Here is a 20,699-nt window from a genome sequence, read left to right on the forward strand (position 1 = left end):
TATTAGGGATAGAGTTTCTTTCTTCTACTTTATCCGTTCCCTACCCCGGGTCATACTCCCTCATTATTTCTTGTTTTCCTGAAGTGTTCTTCTAACATGTCCGCCCACACCGATATCTCCCTTCTCTCAGGCGAACTCCTGCCATGGTTATCTCACCATTCATCTTGGCACTAAATCATGGAGTACCTTACATTATTTAACTTTTCTGAAAGTAATCTTGTCTTTGAAACGTGATTATAAGCTCCAGGACAGCAGAGAGCAGAGTACATGTCTTCTGTGGGTTTTTCAGGAGTACCTACAAACAACTCAGTGTTTAGAATAGGCTATTTTTTTTTTTTAAGATTTAATTTTAGGCAATTTCCACACCCAGCATGGGGGTCGAACCCACGGTGCCGGGATCAAGAGTTGCATGCTCCATTGACTGAGCCAGGCTCAGAATAGGCTTTTAATAAACATTTGGCATTTTTTTCTATAAACTCAAACTTCTGCTCAGCTGTTCCTTTCTTTCCCAGTTCCAACTCACACTAATTTTTTTTTTCCCTATCAAACCTATTTCTACAGAGGAGCATTGGGAGGGAGAGAGTTTTGCAGGTCCCTCAATTTTGTGAAGTGGTTACATTGCACCTAAGAGGCATAACTCTTCCTTAGAATCGTTCTTAGATTATTATTTTTTAATTCACATAATTAAAAGGTTAATAGTTGCTGCCCAGTATTTCCACTTCTAGTGTTAAAGTAAACTATATACTCTAAAGGGACCTTCTGTCCCAGTGCAACTAGATCTTGCATGAACTAATGTGTGTGTATAAATATATACATTTAAATTTCATTTTCCAATGATTTGTTGATAATATATTGATCTTGTAGCCTGGGACTTTGCTAAATTATACCTTTAGTATTTTTTTTTTTGTAGCTTTCTTAGGAATTTCTATATAGACAATCATGTCTGAAAAACAAGACAATATTACTTTTTCAAACTTTTTTGCCTTTCATTTCTTTTTCTTGCTTTATTACATGGTATAACATGAAATATTACTACAATATGAAATCAAAACAATTCTCCGTGCATACATCAATTTTAATGCATTGATTAATTGAAAGAATATTGATCTTAAAATGACTTGAGGGCAGAAGGAAAATGCAAAAGCTGGCTTTTCTATAAAAGCAAATGCTAGTACCAGCTCTAAGAATAGTAAAGTAGACCTCCATCAAACAGCAGAAGAATACACATTCTTCTCAAGTTCACATAAAGCATTCACTAAGATAGACCACATTCTGGACCATAAAACATATTTTAACAAACTTAAATGAGTAGAAATCATATAAAAAATACTCTCAGACCACAATAGAATTAAACCATAAATTAATAACAGAAAGATAGCTGGTAAATCCCCAAATATTGGGAGATTAAATAACACATTTCTAAATAACACATGGATCAAAGAATAAGTCTCAAGAGAAATTAAAAATATTTTAAGTTAAATGGAAATAAAACATCAAAATTTGTGGAAAGCAGGGGCGCCTGGGTGGTGCAGTTGTTAAGCATCTGCCTTTGGCTCGGGGCATGGTCCTGGCGTTCTGGGATCGAGCCCCACATCAGGCTCCTCCGCTGGGGGCCTGCTTCTTCCTCTCCCACTCCCCCTGCTTGTGTTCCCTCTCTCGCTGGCTGTCTCTGTCAAATAAGTAAGTAAAATCTCTTAAAAAAAAATTTGTGGGATGCAATGAAAACACTATTTAGAGGAAAATTTATAGCATTGATTTACATATATTAGAAAATATGAAATAGTCTAAGCTTCTACCTTAGGAAACTAGAAAAAGAAAAGTAATATAAATCTAAAGCAAGTGGAAGAAAAATAATAAAAAATTATAGCTGAGATCAGTGAAATTGAAAACAGGAAAACAATAGGGAAAATCAATGAAACCGTGGGATGGTTCTTTGAAAAGGTCAATAAAGTTGATAAATATCTAGCCTGTCTAACAAAGAGAATAAGAGAGAAGACATAAATTACTAATATCTGAAATGAAAGAGGGACCATCATACATATTAAAAGGATAATAAAGAAATATTGTGACTAACTCCACGCCCACAAATTTAATAACTAATGGGCCAATTTCTTGAAAGACACATTCTACCAAAATTCACACAAGGAGAGATAGATAACTTCAGTAGCCCTATATTTATTAAAGAAATTGAATTTATAGCTAAAAAAACCTCTCACAAAGAAAACTCCAAGCCCAGATACATTTACTGTTGAATTCTTCCAAATATCTGAGGACAAAATAATGCTACTTCTACACAGACTCTTCCAGAAAATTGAAGAGAATACTTTCCATTTTACTCTTTGAGACCAGCATTACTCAGATACCAATACCAAAGACATTTTAAAAATGCAGAAATTCTTAAAATCTCAACACCTGTTAAATTGGCACCCACTCCTGAGATAGTCATCACTTGTTGTCTGCTACTCCACAGTCTTTTTGAAAAGAAATTATCCTGACCAAGGACTTGGCCCTTTAATGGCCTCAAACCATACTACCTTCTTCCTGGTTTCATGTATTTGGACCCAGGGACAGTTATTTAATTTATATCTGGAGGCACTTGAAAAAAAAAGTGTGCTGGAACCAATCAGATGCTCTTCTCAGGAGGTTGACCTAAGAGACACACCAAAAAGAAATAGTTGATGGTGGGAGCTGAGGATGAAAACGCATATTGGCTAACCCTAGATGGGCACATAGAAATTTAAGAAATTGAGTTAGTAATTAATAACCTTCCAAAAAAAAAAAAAAAAGAGCACTGGTCCAGATGGCTTCATTGCTGACTTCTACCAAATATACCAATTATCAGCAATTTTTTTCCAGAAAAGAGAAGCAAAAGGAAAAGTTCCTAACTCATTTTATATGGTCACCATTATTCTAATACCAAAACCAGATAAAGACATTTACAGGAAAGGAAAACTACAGACCAATACCTGTTATCAACATAAATGTAAGAACCCTAAAGAATATTAGCACATAAATCCAGCAACATATTATACACCACAACAGTATAGATTTATTCCAGGTATATTCAAAAATTGTTCATTTTTGAATGAAAATTGTTCACATTCAAAAATTGTTTATTACAATTTGTCACATCAACAGGTTAATCAAAAAAATCATTTAGAATTAGCTTTTGATAAAATCTAACACCCATTCATGGTAAAAACTCTCAACAAATTAAAAATAAAGAAGAATTTCCTCAACTCAGTGATAAACATTTACATAAAACCTATAGCTAACATCATGCCTAATGATGAGAAATTAGATGCTCTCTGTCTGTGACTGGGAACAAGAAACTCCCTTTTGCCACTCTTGTTCAATATTGTGCTGGAAGTCCTAGCTAATACAATTAGACCAGAAAAGGAAGTAAATTGGGAAGGAAGAAATAAAACTCTCTTTCTTCATATATGACATGATTGTCTAGGTAGAAAAATCCCTAAGAATTCACCAAAAACAAAACCCAGAAAAATAAAAAAAACCCTTCTGGAACTAATAAATGATTGCAAGGTATAAGGTGAATGCACAAAAGTCATTTGTAATAAATGATTGCAAGATAATAAGGTTAACGTACAAAAGTCATTTGCTTTTCTATATCCTAGCAATGAACAATTGGAATTCAAAATAAAAAACACCATACCTTTACATTACCACAAAAAAGAGAACAACTTAGGTATAAGTCTAACAAAATATGTGTAAGATTTTTATAAGGAAAACTGATGAAATTAATCAAAGGAGATCTAGAGAAATGGAAAGATATTCCATGGATTGGAAGAGTCAACATTTTTAAGATGTCAGTTCTTTACAATTTGATTTGTAGATTCATGCAGTCCCAATCAAAATCCTGGTAAGTCATTTTTGTTGATATCAGCAAACTAATTATAAGGTTTATATAGAGAGGTGAAAGACTCAGCAATATTTAAGGAGAAGAAAAAAGTTTTAGGACCTAGAGTACCCAACTTCAGGACTTACTGTGAGGCTATAGTAATGAAGACAGTGTGCTGTTGGCAAAAGAACAGACAAATAGAATAGAGACAAATTGAATAGAGTAGAGAGCAATAAATATAGTCAACTGATCTTTGACAAAGGAGCAAAGGCAATAATGGACAAAGAACAGTCTTTTTGACAAAAGATACTGGAAAAACTAGACATTCACATGTAAAAAATGAATCTGGACACTGACTTTATACCTTTCACAAAAAATTAACTCAAAACTAATCATAGACCTAAATATAAAATGTAAAACTATAAAACTCCTTAAAGATAACATAGGAGAAAATATAGGTGGCCTTGAGTTTGGCAATGAGTTTTTAGATACAACTCCAAAACATGATCCATGAAAGGAAAAACTGATATATTCAACTTCCTTACAAATAAAGAACTTTTTTATCTGCTAAGACACTGTGAAAAGAAAATGAAGACACGCCACAAACTGGGAGAAAATATTTGCAAAACACATATCTGATTAAGGACTTGTATCTAAAATATATAAACAACTCTTAAAATTCAACACTAAGAAAACAACTCAATTAAACAATGGGCAAAAGATCTGAGACACCGCACCAGAGAAGATATACAGAGAGCAAATGAGTCTGTGAAACAATTTTCGGCATCATATGTCATTAGGGAATTTCAAACTAGAACAACAAGATGCCACTACACACACATCAGAATGGCTGAATCCAAAAAAGTGACAATACCAAATGTTGATGAGGATGTGAGGCAACAAGAGCTCTCATTCATTGCAGGTGGGAATGCGAAATGACACACTCACTTTTGGAAGACAGTTTGGCAGTTTCTTACAGATCTAAGAATAATCTTATTATGTGGTCCAGCAATCACACTCTTAGGCATTTACTTAAATCAGTTGAAAATTTATGTTCAGACAAAAACCTGCACGTAATAGCAACTTTATTCATAATTTCACCACACTGGAAGCAATCAAAATATCCTTTAAAAGATGAATAGATAAACTGTTTATGTGTAACATCCATACAATGGAATATTATTCAGCTTAAAAAAAACCTAACAAGCCATGAAAAAAATATGAAGGAAATTAAATTCAGACTAAGTGAAAAAAGCCTGTTTGAAGAGGCTACCTGCTATATGAGTCCAATTATGTGACATTCTGGAAAAGGTAAATTGATGGAAACAGTAAAAAAAAAAAAAAAGACGAGTGTTTATCAGAGGTTTTTTGGAAGAGGGTGAGGTGAATTGATGGAGCACAGGACATTTAGGGCTGTAAAGAAACTAATCTGTATTATACTGCAATGAGGGATACATGATATTATGCTTTTCAAAACCCATAGAAGTATACAACACCAAGAGTAAAGCCTAACGTAAACTATAGACTTTAGTTAATGTATCAATAGTCCATAAATTGTGAAAAATGTACCATTCTAATGCAAGATATTTAAAAAAGAAGAAACTGATGAGGGGACTAGGGGCATATGGGACATGTCTATACTATCGCCTCAGTTTTCTACAAACTCAAAACTGTTCTAAAAATTAAAATATTCATTTTTAAAACCAAAATAACATGACCAGACAGATTTGAAAAAACAAAGCAAAACTTTTAGAAATAAAAATATAAACATTGAAATTAGCAGATTAGACCCAGCTAAAGACAACTGGATAACAGACCCGGAAAAACAGCCCAACTACAACACAAAGACAAAAGGAGATGAACAGAAATAATGAAGCATTCTTCAGTAGAAGATTGAGTGAGTGAACAAATTAAGCTACGCACATACATGCACACATGCAGCCTGCACAGTCACCTATCTATAGACATGTAAACATACACATTGGAATACAAAGAAACCATTAAAAATGTCTGTAGAACATTGTTAAGTTTTTAAAAGCCAGTTGTAAAGCTCATACAGATGTGAGCTTGTTTTATAAAATTATGTATATATAGGTATTAGGCCTAGAGATATGAATATGTGAACTTTGGTTATCTGTGGATGATAAAATTTGAGGTGATTTTTTAGTTTCTTTTCTGTGTGTGGGTTTTTTTTTTTTTTTAGAGTTTGAATTGTTTAGAAGAATATATCCCACATTGACAAAAACAATAAAGCTATTTTTACATAAAATATTTTAAAAGAGGGGGGATGGAAAATATGAATAGTTAATGGACATTGAGGGTGGACTACAAAGGTGTAACACTTGGAGTTCCAGAAGGAGAGAGTAGAGAGAATGATATTCAAGGAAATGATGATAGTGGTTAAGAATATTCCAGAACTTATGAGGCAGAATTTCACAGACACTACGAGCACAATGCTTGACTCTTGAGGTAAAGAAATTGATACTTGGACTTATTGTGATGAAACTTAAGAACACCAAGGCAAAGACAAGATCTGAAAAGCAACCAGACAGAAAAGGCAAATCATAAACAGGAAGTTAGAGACTTACAGCAGATTTCTTATGAACACCATTGCAAGATAGAAAATACTGGAATAATAAATATACTCAAAGTATTGTGAGAAAATATTTGTCTATTTAGAATTGTGTAACTTTCTTGGGATATCTCTTGAGAATGAGAGTGCAATAAATATATGTTCAGAATGGAGACTTTATTCCCAGTGAATCTTGATTAAATGAAATTCTAAGGAATCACAAGAAGGAAAATTTTTAAAAATCTTAAATATAGAAATTGTTTGTTGTATAAAATAATACAATAATAATTTTATAACAAATAAACCCCTGGAGGGGAGCAATTAAACTTCATGTTCCAAGGCTATTATAATTGGGAGAATGTTAAGATTATATTAGCATTAAACTTCAAGTCGTTAAATATGCATGATAAAATATCATGGATGACCAATGAAAGATTAGAAATATAGTGTACAACAAACCAATAAAGTGAGGAAATTTAATAGTAAAGCCAACAATACCAGTTAGTCAACTAAAAAAAAGAGGCAAGAGAAAATAGGAAGTAAAATAAAGCAAGACAAATTGAAAGCATCAAGTCCAAATATCACATAGTACATAACACAAAATATAATTACAATAAATACAAATGTATTAAACTTGCCAGTTAAAAGACAAGAGATTATTATATTGACTAAAATAAAATTTAGCCATATATCATTTAAAGAGACACAGCAAAATAATAAAGACATAGTTGAAAGTAAAAGGATAGGGAAAGGTCTATCAGGGAAATACTACAGAAATACAGAAAAGCTTAGGTAGCCTTACTAATACTAAACAAAAAAGGCTATAAGACACAAAGCTTTATTGGTAATGAAAAGGACCACTTCAAATTGATAAATGGTTATGTTTTACCTGAGAATTTAATAGTTAGGCACTTATATTCACTAATAAAATAACCTAAAATTTATAAAGATAAAAATGATGACTCTAAGGAATATATTGACAAATCCACCACCAAAGGAAGAGATTTCGACACAGCTTTTTAATTATTGTTCGAACAAGCAATAAAATGTCAATAATAATTTGTCCTGTTACTGGTGATGTTAACATTGATTGCTTGATTAAGGTGCCATCTGCCAAGTTTCTCCAACATAAAGTTCCTGTTTTTCCCTTTGTAATTAATAAGTGTCTTGAGGGAAGATACTTTGAGACTACAAAAACATACAATCTTTCATTATACTTTACCTGCTGATTTTACCATCCATTAATGACTTTTGCCACCAGCAATTACTACTGTGGTATTTGACAAATGGTGATTTTCTAATTCCATCATTCCTTCACAGCTGTTAGTTGGAATTCTGTGAAGCAGAGATTTACTTTATTCCCACTTACATAGTCATTAAAAAATTTGTGTCATTATGGGCTTTTGGGCGCCTTTTTCATTCTATGGGTGATAATCCATTGCTATCATTATTTACTGTGTTGCTTAAATTATCCCAGTATTGGTTATTGGGAATCCCTTCACATTGGCTCCTGTGTCTTTTTGTTATGTCTCCAACAGTTTTTGAGTATGTACTTGATTTCCAGCATCACGATATTCCAGGATTATATTGTGTTTTCCATGGAATAAATGATTTCTCCTGTGATCCCTGGTCAGGGAAGAACACTTTAGATAGTACTCAAAGAAAACTTCTGAAATTGCCTAGAGAAGGTGGAAACCTTCCAAGTATCAGGGGTTTTTGCCAGCCTGTGTACCAACAAAGTTATCAGTACAAGCTTTTTAAATGTCATATTATAAGGCTAGGTCTACAAAAAGAATAACTAGTAAAAATGCCAAATATTTTAACATTCAGCATATCAGGAAAAATAGTCATCCCGTTTTACCATCTAGGTCCAATGGACTCTTCATGTTTTTTAAATTTTAAGTTATTTTATGAAAAATTTACAGAAGTAAGAATAGATAGTGAAACCAAAGAATTTAAACATAGCAAATCATTTTTTTCTCCATATTTTACTGAGTGTTTGGAGGTGTTGTCCTGAAATGGGCAAGGGCCTTTGAATGTAGCCATCTGCTCATCAGCCATTGTGTATGAAATAGGAAATATTCACGTCATAAGTACTGATTCCAGATTTTAAACACATCTCTAATAGGTTATGGCTTACCATTACTTCTGGTACATCTTACATATGCATTTTCACCATGTAATAGTATTGAAAACTTTGAGTGCTCATAATTTTGCATGAAAGACGATGGCTATCTTTTTGCTCCATAATTACATAATGTTTCCATTTTTAGTTTTATAAACAAATTGATCAATACAATGAAATTTTTTATTTCTACATAACATCTGTTCTTCCAGTCATCTTTATAATATACACCTACCATCAGCATTTGTCCATTTATGAGTCATATCGAGTAAATTTTACCTACAAATATCCTAAAAGTTAAAACAATTGTCACACATGCTTTTGGCGAAACAGGACGGTCCATGTTCTTGTTGCAAAATAGTAAATAATTAAAGATCTTATTGAATGACTGATTTAGAATATCATATTTTCTTTGTATATTTATAAATATCTTGTTTGCTCTTTGACTCTTGAGTTTGAGAAAATTTACTTTTTATCCTAAAGACTCGTAGTCCAAGATTTTGCTTAGATGATCAACTTCACCCTCATCAGCAGCGTCTCCAACGTGTGTGTCTGTCTTTTTGCCTTCATCTGCCGGCTCATCTACAATTGTGAAATACCTTTCTTTCCTAATCTTCTCCTTCCCGATGTGGGCTGAGATGAAACATTCTGAATTCCCAGCTTTTCCATAAAAGGTAAAAAGAATATGACAAAGATGGTATCTCCAGACTTCTTGTTTGTGCTTTCAAAAGATGCTGCATTCATTTGGACAGCACAATAAGAAAACTGAAGAATGATGAGATAGTTTTGTTATACTTATTTATTCGTTTCTGGGCAGTTCTATAATTTTTTGTTTTGTTTTTTTTTAGCATGGTTGGAAATAAATGATGAGTGATAATGGGATAATTCCTAGAATGATGAAATAGCAAAATGTTTCAAGATACAGGGAAAGATCCCTAAGGTCCTGTAATGTATCTTAAATTCATAAGATGATCCATGTACCTAAATGAAAGCAGTAAGAGAATGAATGAATTTTACCCTGTTAAAATTAAGTAATTAAGTAATTTTTCTCTTTGATCTTTGGAAGACCTCTAAGAATCAATCAAAGTCATGAAATATCAGTTCTTACATATAGTTAAAACTGCTCAGTACTGAAGTTAAAAACTAGAATTGGATTAAAAAGATTAAGAAGTTTCATTCAAATCGTGAATAAAGAGAATAAGAAATACTGGCAAGACCCATCTTCCTTAAACCTGACAATGCTCTAGAAGCGAAACTGATCTCTTAATTTTTTCCCTTTGTTTCCGCAGAGATCATAGCGTGTTTCAAAGGAGTATGCAGATCTGATGAGCTGGGAGCTGTTAGGAAGTTTGTTAAGCGGAGTGGAAAGGGAACTAGACCAGGAGTCCAAGAACTATGGATCTGATTCAGGCTTGGACACTAACTAGTTGTGTTTCTTTGGGCTGAGCAATCCTGCAAACTCATTTGTAGTGGAGAGAGCTGTGGACTGACTCAGAGCCACGAGACCTGCTTTGTCAGACTCTTCACCTCCCATCCTCTCAACTTTCCCATCTTCAGTAGAGATAATAAAATCCTGCCATTAGGGTTGTTGCTAATATTTAATGAACTACTAGAGACTGGAAGACCCTGGAGGGCTGGAACTGCTAGTCATCTTTGCCTGTACTGCTTCTAGAAGTAGCTGAGTATTTATTGAATAAATGAATACATTACATTAAACGGGTTTATAAATTGTACATTTAAAATGTTATGCAATTACAGGGTCACGGTGTTTGTGCTTTTTACATATGAATTAAGTACTTATGCAGATTAAGGCTTCTTCCCCCTTTATCTTAAAAAGCCTTCAGGGAGCTCCTGGGTGGCTTAGGCAGGTGAGCATCCGACTCTTTGATTTCCACTCAGGTCAAGATCCCAGGGTCCTGGAATTGAGTCCTGCATCCTATGTAGGGCTCCTTGCCCAGTGGGGAGCCTGCTTCTCCCTCTGCCTGCCGCTCCCCCCAGCTTGTGAGCATGTGTTCTTGCTCTCTCTCTCTCTCTCTGACAAACAAAATCTTAGGAAAAAAAAAAAAGATTGTCCTCCTCCCTTTGCACCTCCCCCGCTCTTGCTCTAAATAAATAAATAAATAAATAAATAAATAAATAAATAAATAAATAAAATCTTAAAAAAAAACCTTCGGGAAAAGAAGGCTCCTTCAACACAGGCTCATTGTTTTATCAAATCAAGGAAAAATAAAGCTTTGGAATAATCTAGAACTTGGTATTTAAAGTAATAGATCAAGTCTCATTAGCCTCATCTGTGACTATTAAAATGGCAGACAATAACAAATCAGTTTCTCATTGTGTTTATTTTAAACTGACTGGTGGCTCATAAGTTCAGAAATTTTCATTATCAGGCTATGAATTTTATAGAGTAAAATATCTTTGTGTATTCTTCGAGCTTTCATAGTCTGAGAAAATTTGTTTGGGTTTTTCTCTTTAATACCAATAAAAATTTTTACATTTCTTTTCCTGTATTTTCTCTCTTTCTTCAACTCATTTCTTACAAATCTTCTGAGATATTAACTTGAATAATTTTTTGAGCTGTTAGTCTCTTCGCCATTTTAATAGAATCTCCATTTCCTTTACAAGGAAACCAACAGTCTTAAGAAATCCTTGAGAGACCAGTTTGAAAGACAGGCCTCTTCCCTTTGCCGAGCTGTGTAACCTACCCAGCAAAGGGAAAGAAATCTAACTTGGATTTACACGTCTAACTTGTTTAACTCACTGATTAGTTTGCTCAGAGTCATTGCTCAGTTCAGGATCTGACTATAAATTAAGTGAATGCTTACTTATTCCAGCACCCTTCAAGTTCCCTTGTGAAGTTACTTATGCCTCTGACAGAGAAACTAGGATCTAAAGCTTGAAGACTACTAGTTTGTTCACTCCTTTTGGATATTGGCCAGAGTTTGGACAATCAGTAATTATTTTCTCAGCCTTACTGTATTGTTTGTATGTATGTGACCCTCTGTCCTTCCATCTTTGTTTGACTCTCTCACTGGTTGGAGGTTCACCAAAGGTAAGAAGTACATTTCATCTTTGGATAAGCTTGAGGTAAAAATATCATAGAGGAAATTCCTGAATTCCTGGAGAGGCTGGACTGCATACTCTTCGGGGGTCTCTTGTAATGCTTCAAACTCTATACCTCACTTATAGGCCAGCAAACACAGAGAACAAATATTACTCTCACGGTACTTCCGTAATACTTGGCCATTGGTTGGCTTCCTATCACCCATCTCACCGGTCCCCTTCTGTTGTCTGCTCCCTTAGATTTTTATTAACAACGAGTGGCAGAACTCAGAGAGCGGGAGAGCGTTCCCTGTCTATAATCCAGCCACAGGAGAGCAGGTGTGTGAAGTCCAAGAAGCAGACAAGGTATGTCCTTAGCAAAAGTCCCCTGTTCTGTAACTGCCTTCACACAATGAGCTCTAAGCTAATGCTCTCCGGACACCAGCATTGATGCTCGTTCATCCCCTTTTTCCTGAAAGCAGGTGGTTCTTCCTCTGTTTGGAGCGTGACCTCTCCTCAGTTGTGCCTCTTCCTCTCTAACAGGCAGACATAGACAAAGCGGTGCAGGCAGCCCGCCTGGCTTTCTCTCTTGGTTCAGTGTGGAGAAGGATGGATGCTTCAGAAAGAGGCCGTCTGTTGGACAAGCTTGCAGACTTGGTGGAACGAGACAGGGCAGTTCTTGCAGTAAGTAGCCTAAAAAAACATTGAGTCTTTACCCTGAATTTACCATTCCACTGAAATGCAGACTCCTCAGTCTTTCCGAAAGTGTGATGTGAAGCCGGACCTGGGGAACAGGCTGAGAAGTTCCTAATACACGGGAAAAACGAGAGGGCTGTGGCTTTGGGGGTCAACCGGGGGAGTGCAAGACCAGCTGAGAGTCTCACGCTTCTGAGGAATAAAACATTAGCTCCCCAAGACTGGTCAGGACCTCCCTGCCTTCCTTTCGAACCGTATCCCACCCTCGACAACAACACAAAACAAAAACCCTTCAGCAACAGGGGAGTCACCATGAAGCCTGCAGAAAACCAATTCCAAATGATTCATTTGAGAATCAAATAGGACTGTTTTTGTTTTGCTCCCCAGAGTTAACCTCTCCTGACTAAAGAGAGTCCTTCGGAAGCAGAGGGCCTCCCGTAACAGGTCCGCTCCCTTTGTTCTCCTGCCACTTTCTAGAACCAGTGAAAAGGAGAGATAGCCGGGGACAACATTTCTTTCCCCTAAAGCATTTTCTCACCTAAGGAACTTCCTCTCTCTTACTAGTGTCTGTGTTTGTTTGTTTTTGCTCTTTTTAAATAAAAGTCAATTTCTTAGAAAATATAAACTGCCAGGAAACTGGAACCATTTGGGAATGTCTGTGTCTGATGCCAGGGATCGCCACCTCAGTAAGCCACAGGTGATCGATCCATTAATGTTGAGGACGTCCTTGTTCAGTCAGGCATTCAAACCCTGAACACCGTGTCCTCCCCTCTGCGCTGGAAAGCAGGGCACGATTGGGCTTGGTCACTGTCACTTCTGCCATGCCTCTTCCTTCCAGCCGTCCCCTTCAGGGATCTGTGCATAGGATGGGAACAAAAATGAATTCGTTTACAGAGATGATTTGGAACTCTGACTGTATGTAACATTTACTTTTCTATAAAAACATTTTCGAATCTGGCACTTCAAGGAAATGCATTTTGTGAACAAGGTGTTCCACGGTGAAGTAACTCCTTCTCAGATATTCACAAGACACCGAGCATGTGAGAGACCCTGGGGAGCCCTGCTCACTGTTTCTGACACTGAAACCTAAGCCTCAACACTGCTTCTCTGGCTGATCAGTCAATCCTGTGCAAAACTGAATACTTTGGAACACCTGGGGGCAATGCTGTTCTATATGCTTTTCACTGGATTATAATTTCCTTACGACTGAAAACTCTATTTTACTTCTTTTTTTGTAATCCCAGCACAGTTCCTCGCACATATACAGTTGGGGGCGGGGGAGAGAGGGGAGCACATGGATGGTCTGTAAGTGTCTGTTTAATTGAGTGAAATCTACACAATATTTACAACATTCCACTAACGATATGTACTAGATAATGATGTCGTTGATTTCTGCAATTATATTTTCACGTCATAAAATTCAAATGCCGTGCTTTTTCTGACATTCTGTCTCACTGTGATCAATTCTCTTTTGCCATTACACCTAAATGATATTTCTCCTTTTAAACACTCTGAGCCATGGGAGAGAGTAAGTTTTAATACGCAATAGCCTCTGAAATATAGGGGAGCTCCTGACAAGAGAGCGAAGTTAATACCTCATCTAAGTACACATCATTAATTGAAAATAAACACAGGTGAATTTGGCTGTTGTCAACAGCTCATTGGGACCGTTTAGGTGGCCCAGATCCTGGTTGTTGACTCTGCTTCCCTCAGCGCTGCGTAGAACTGGGCTGTGTGCTGGCTGCATGGAGAATGTAATGCCCATCTCACAAGTATATAAATGTCCTAAAAAGACTGGGAGATAATTTGATTCCCTTTAATAAAGATGAGCCAATATGCAGTGATAAGCAATGTGATCTTTTAAAACGAGTCCCATCTTCTACACATCGTAAGTGGGTAAATTGCAATGTAAGTAATTGCATCTTTATGTCCTCAAATGGAGAATATTTCCATTTTAGTTTTGTCAGCACTCGAGTCATTCTCACACCAGTATGTTATAAAATGTGCTTACAGAGAAGGACGTGAGATTATAAACATATGTATTTGCTTATTTAATTTGTTAAACTTGTACCACATTTGATATTTCTCAAGTTGAAATACTCTTTTCTCATTTCAGTGTGTTCAGTTGGAGTTTTTAGTTGTTGCTACAGATTTAAGCAGTTTAGGAATATGTCATTCAAACAGTAACATTTATAATCTAGAACTGCTCAATATGTCTATTTTTATTAAATGGACCAGATACTTCCCTATTAATAGGTAATGGTTGTTAACATAAATATTTACAAAAAACCAGCCCTGGAGTTGTTAAAGTGTGAGCTTCCCTAGAGAAGATCTTGTTTATTTGATGGTAATAAATAAACTCGCTGTGCATTGTGGATATTCCAGTTCTCAGCAGGAGTCTTGGCAGCAGTGGAAAACGTTTTATATTCTCGTCAGTAGCATAAAAGCCCATGTCCCCGCTTCTCTTTATGGATTCAGATTACTGGCGTAGACTCCAAAAAATCCCCACGCAGCTCTGATCATTAATATAACAGAAGCTGGTTTGACAGGCAGAACATTTCTTTATCATCAGTTGGAGAAATGTCATGTTTATGTATTATTGGGGTAGTGGTTCCTGGAGACACCCAGGCGCAAGAATATGCATGTACGTATCACTGTGGTCTTTACTAGGAGCTAAACTCAGCTGGCAGTGCTAAAAATCTGTTTATTTGGGAAGTCAGAGTTGACCAGGTACGCATCGTTATTCATATTCATTCATATCCTCTCTCTTCCTTTTTTCTTCTGCTCCAGAAATTATTTAATGTATCACTAGAAAGCTCTCTCCATTTCTTTTCCTACAGACCATGGAATCCCTAAATGGTGGCAAACCGTTCCTGCAAGCTTTTTACGTGGATTTGCAGGGGGTCATCAAAACCCTTCGGTATTACGCAGGCTGGGCTGATAAAATTCACGGGATGACCATTCCTGTAGGTATGTGATATCTGAGTACATTGAAAGGGGAATGTGGGGCTCCACCAGAAAACACACTTTCACCATCAAAACACAAACAGATGTCCCATAGCAGACAGGAGCACACTCACAGCAGCTTGAACGGAAGAACCGAACACATCACCGAACACATCACCGACTCTGACAGCATCCCTGTTTCTGTATGTGGACGGTCCACACATGAGTGCAGTGGCAAGCCACTTCCACCCATACAGCGATCAGCTAAGGCGCAGGTGGGCTTGTCAGCCGCTAAGCGCTCAGCACTGCTCTCTGTCAGGCACTGGGGATGCGGAGAGGTGTCAGACGTGGGGAAGTCAGGGAAAATTCCACCAACATTAAGACTTGACCTTCCCCTCCTGAAACATGAGATCTATGTGTTTGGAAGAAAGTACTCTAAAATGTTAACAATTGTCTCTTAGTGGTGAGATGGTAGATAATTTATTTCTCTTTTTTATACTTGTCTGTATTTTCTGTAATGACCACGGATTACTTTCACAATGTGTAAAAACAACAACCATCCTTTCTTTCAAGATCCAGGTTAGGGGATAAAACCCACATCAGAAACAAAGACCTCTGTGGGAGAGTTACAATTAGCTGCTGAGTCATGTGGCTTGGCTTTCAGTGCTGTGGTCCTGTAAAGGGGAGGGGAGGCGTCCAAACTGAGCTCGTCCGCGGACAGGTCCCGACCTGCTCAGCAAGTGCTAGTGATAGCTGCTACCAGACCGAGGTATTATCCCCCAGGGGATAGGCAGTATTATCAGCATCCTCACTGACAGAGGAAGAAACTGAGGCCCTAGTAAAGCTAAGTAATTTTCCTAATTGGCCGGCAAAGTAAGTTGTAGAGCCGAAAGTCTGACGTTAGAGCCTGGCGAGTCACTTCACTAGCTCCTGCATTTTAGGTTCTGGGGGAAGAGATACCATGAGAAGAAAGGGATCGGCTGAAGGAGATGGGAGAATGTCGGTAGCGGAGAACAGACGTAAGGAAGGGAAACACATGTTCCTTGAGTGGCTCCCAGTGGCTGCTAAGTGCTGTGCCAGGTACTCTCTACCTTTGTGTTCCGGAATAGACTGCTTTCCGCGTGCACAGTAGGAGGAGTGGAAGGTAGGGCTGGGCCTTCCTAAGTCAAGTGTTGCTTTACCGGAAAAGGGGGTGGCTGGCTGGCAGTGCAGATGGATGGCTGGGAGCGGTGCTGCTCAGGCTTTGACGCCTGTCTGTATCACTTGGGAGCTTCCTCAAGTGCATCTTCCGCCAGAAGATATCGGGGGTGGGGCCCGAGCTTCTGCATTCCTGCCCAGCTGCCGGCGGCCACCTGTGCAAGGGCTTCTCTGCCTTGAGCAGCGAGGACAGGATCCAGAGGCCAGCACCAGCCAAGCTGGCTCTTGTGACGCTTCACTCAGGCATGGGCCAAGTAGAGCAGTCGCAGTGAGAGTGGAGAAGAGACTTCAGAGGTCTGTTTCAGTCTATTTTAAAATTACCTCCATGAATGATGGCAGCATGCAGACCGTTAGTCTTTAGAAAATGGGTTTGCAGCCATAGGCACTCTTCTGTGCCATCCAGAGGTTTTCCTTCTTTAGCAGGTTCAGGATGGAGAAGACTGCTCTGTGAGAATGTCAGACTCAGTGCAGTCCTGGCTCTGAGGATTTTACAGAACTCCTCTGTCTAGCATCACTGGCAGGATTTAGGAACAGCCGGAGTGGAGCAGGGTTACTATGTGGTATGAGCATACCTGTTGGAGGGCCTGGGAATTAAAATTTTTGTTCAAAACAGAACATGGGTCAGCTTTTTTAGGTTGGCTTCCCCATGACAGTGCAGGAAGGTAAATAAACAAGACCAAGACCAAAGGCCCTGAGTTTTTTGCCCCTCCTCCTCCGCCATTTCACTGTTAAAACAAATATGTTTGGGGCATTTAAATCTTTTCTTATGATTTACAAACATCTTAAGAAATAAGATGAAAACAGAAGGCTGGACACGTACATCTCTATTTGGCCTAAAAATGTCTTAGTGTTCTTTTGCTTTCTTGGGAGAGAAAACCCTGATTAGATGAAGATTTCCTGAAGTCTCTGATGTTTGATGCTTTATTTTACTTCATCTGACAAGAGGTGGTTGGTGCATAGGCCTCACTGTTTCCATCTGATGCTCTTTGGAGAGCCTGAGGACGTTGACGTAGGAGTTAGAAACACAGGGTTTCGAAAAGGCTGCCGTAATCATCTCTCTCACCTGTAAGGACAAACTGGTGTTCAGCCCGTGACGGAGAAAAGTGAGGAATTCTCTTAAGTCCTAAGGAATGTTTAATTTCCCTAATTTTTCTTAAAGTGCATTTAGAGGGATACAAGGTGAGGGACGCTTCAGGTGGCTGGGCGTTTGAGGTGGAAGAGCTCTCACTGCGGTGCCTCCCGCAGAACAGGGAAGGCTGGAGGCAAGGTGAACTTGGCAGCTTTCCTCTCTGTTCCAGGTTTAGGTACAGTTGCTCTTGCCTGTAGGCTTCTGAGAATTCAGCTCCTTGGCCCCTCTGGCTAGTTCAGTGCTTAAGGAATCTAGCTGTACTGAACCCAGGTGAGGGGATAGGGGAAGATCAGGGAAAGGGGAGGGGTCGTCATTATTCACTTACTTGTTCTCAAATGTGTTCAGTCAATCCATTTGTGTTTGTCATTTGTAAGTCCATAATTTAACATCAGCTTCATTTTGTCCCTGTATTCTTGGCTTTTTCCACTGAAATCTGGAATATAAGAAGCTTATTAGTCTTTAACCATGTGGTCTTTATTGTGTTACGTACATTTCTTTGTGAAATACCCTAATTTTACATTTGGAATTATAATATAAAGGAATAACGTAGTTTTTATTTACATAGTACTTGATTGTGTAAAGTGTTCTTTCACCCACAGGACCCGTGTGATTCTGTGTGTGTGCCTGTGAGGCAGATTGGGTTTTAAAAGGTATTGTACCCATTTTACAGATAAGAAAATGAGACAGCAAGGGTTTAGCGTCTTGAACAAGGTGACGTGGCTAGTAAGTGGCAGGCCGGAGATTCAAACCCGAGTCTCTCTCTGCCTAAGCCATTACGGTCCCTCTTCTTATGGAGACTGGCTCAGCAGGACAGGAAGATGAAGAGGCCAGTCACCCTGGTGAAGCCTTTAATCCTCTGCGGATGGTTAGGTTAACAGACTTTTGCTTCCTGTTGTTCATGGTAGTTGTGTTCTGTAAAGTTGGCTTGGACACTGAATCAGCAAATACCAAACCATTGCTTCTGGAGGAAAGACAGAGATGAAAAGTACCATTCTGTCTGGTCACCCATAAAAAGTAAACCTTTGGAATTTTTTTTTTTTTTTAATATGGATCACTTCGTTTTCATTGAAGGACATCGTATGGTTCATCCAGCTTAGTATCTCTGACTCTAAAGGATAAGACCCAAGAGAGTAGGGGGAATTATGCTCTTGTCTCTTTCACTCCTTCCCATGTTGGGAGGCAGGGCGATCTGCCCTGTAACGGGGAGAGAGCTATTCCTCCATCTCCTCTCCCAGGCATCACCTTCAGCTTCTCAGTCATTCAGTCTTTCCTTCATGCATTCATTCATTCGACAGATTTTTTGTTTTGTTGTGTTTTATTTGTTTGTTTTTGAGCACCTGCTGTGTTTCCTGTCTTGTGTAAAGCACTGGACATACAAAGGTGAGTAAGTAAGATGGTCAAAGAACAGTAAAAAAAAAAAAAAAACAAGGTAGACAAGTGATTGCAATACAGTGTGGCTTATTCGGCTATGGCATCATGAAGTTCAATGGGACGCCGTAGGAGAGGCACCTCACTGGGTATTAAGGCTTCCTGGAGAAGGCGGTGGGATGTACAGGATGGTCCTTGAAGGATAGTTCGGTGAGATGGAGGTAGGGTCATCATGGGTGGTGACAGTAGCCTGTGCAGAGAATGGAAGGTGGACAGGATGGTGTGGTGGTGGGTCTGACGGCGTAACCAGGTGGAGAAGATGGTGGGCTCGGGGGCCTCGTAAAGCATGCTACAAGCTGTATTTCAAAGCTGTGGCGAGTCACTGAAGTCTTTTAAATAGACAAATGCCTTGATCAAAATTGCAGTTTACAGAGAGCACTTTGATTATATGATCGATACCTAGAGCAAGGACCTGCTTTTTCCCCTCCCCCTGAACTGTAACCCCTCTTTAGAATATTTGAGAAGAGGAGAAACAGGTCATGGCATGAGCACTTTGAACCTTCTGCTGGACAGCTGTTTCTCCCTCTGAACTGAGGACTTCTCCCAGCCCTCCTCATTCCCCCTCACGCAAAGCCCACAGTCGGACACTATCACGGAGTCATGCAATATCAGTGTGATTCACAAGGGTCTCAGTGTTGTTCACTTGACAACACTGGTTTTTATTTCCTGCCGTGGTATTCAATGGAACTGTTCTTTCGGACCATAAATCCTAAGCTTTGACCCTTTTACTATGGCACCATCTAATTATGCTGATAAATAAAAATCATTACTGTGATTTATTGATCACTTTGTGCCATTATATTATCTCTAATCTCACAGCAGCCCTGCAGGGGGAATATTATTTTTCCCATTTTGATTATTTTTAACCTATATCAAAATCTTCTGCTTCTGTTCATGTCCACAGACTCCTTGTGATGGAGGAAGCATCCAAGCTTGTTTTCAGTTTACCGAGGGAGACATGGAGGTTAAGCGATTTACATGACTTAAGATTTTTCTCTGTAACAAGTGTTGATTTTCTTGATTTTGTGATATGTAAGCAGGGAAAACATCTGTGCTTTAAGCTGAATTCTGACACGAAAATGGCCTTATGAAACATTAGCCAATAGCAAAGGCTAAAAAATCTACCCAGATCGTATGTAATTATTTATCCACTACCCCCCCTTTCAGTTTTACCTTTTAAACTGAAGAATCAGCTAAAAAGGTGCAGACATTGACTGAAATCATAAGGCGCTGCCTTCAGCAGCTCAGTCTAATTTAGTGTTGTTGACCGAGACTGTGTGCTGAGGTCCTTCGTTCACTCAGACCGGGCGTGAGGGGCTGTTTGCTCAGTCCACCTACGGAGAACCCAGGGTCCTTCCTAGGACCTGAAATGCTGGTGACAGGAGGTTGTGAAGTCTGCTTCCCATGTGATCTCTTTGAGAATTTAGGGTTAAAAAAGACCTGAGGGGTCCCAAGGCCAGTCTACTTATTTGTCAGACAAAGAAACAGAGGCCGAGAAGTCTCTTTCTTCCCAGAGCACGTGGGGGAGCAGTGGTGGAGCTAAGCGATCTTCCTGACTCAGGAACATGTGATCTAACCTCTGAGAAGCTACTAGCAGACTCTTGGGAAGGACAGTGTTAGACCATCACACGCTAACATCAAGTCTCAGTGTTTGTATAGGCCTTTATAGGGTTTGTCATTATAGTTGTAAATGTTCAGTGAGGTC

General features: G+C 38.4%; 1 protein-coding gene across 2 annotated transcripts in view; it reads left to right on the top strand.

Annotated features, from left to right (window-relative positions):
- The window catches only part of ALDH1A2 (aldehyde dehydrogenase 1 family member A2), a 135,898-nt gene that overhangs the window by 52,532 nt on the left and 62,667 nt on the right, over positions 1–20,699 (top strand). For both annotated transcript variants that reach the window (XM_034660919.1, XM_034660920.1), the window contains 3 exons: positions 11,860–11,964; positions 12,142–12,282; positions 15,135–15,264. In XM_034660919.1, coding sequence (XP_034516810.1) covers positions 11,860–11,964; positions 12,142–12,282; positions 15,135–15,264 — 376 coding nt within the window. The remainder of the gene's footprint in view (positions 1–11,859; positions 11,965–12,141; positions 12,283–15,134; positions 15,265–20,699) is intronic.

Source organism: Ailuropoda melanoleuca, chromosome 5 (assembly GCF_002007445.2).
Source record: "Ailuropoda melanoleuca isolate Jingjing chromosome 5, ASM200744v2, whole genome shotgun sequence".
Taxonomy (NCBI): domain Eukaryota; kingdom Metazoa; phylum Chordata; class Mammalia; order Carnivora; family Ursidae; genus Ailuropoda; species Ailuropoda melanoleuca.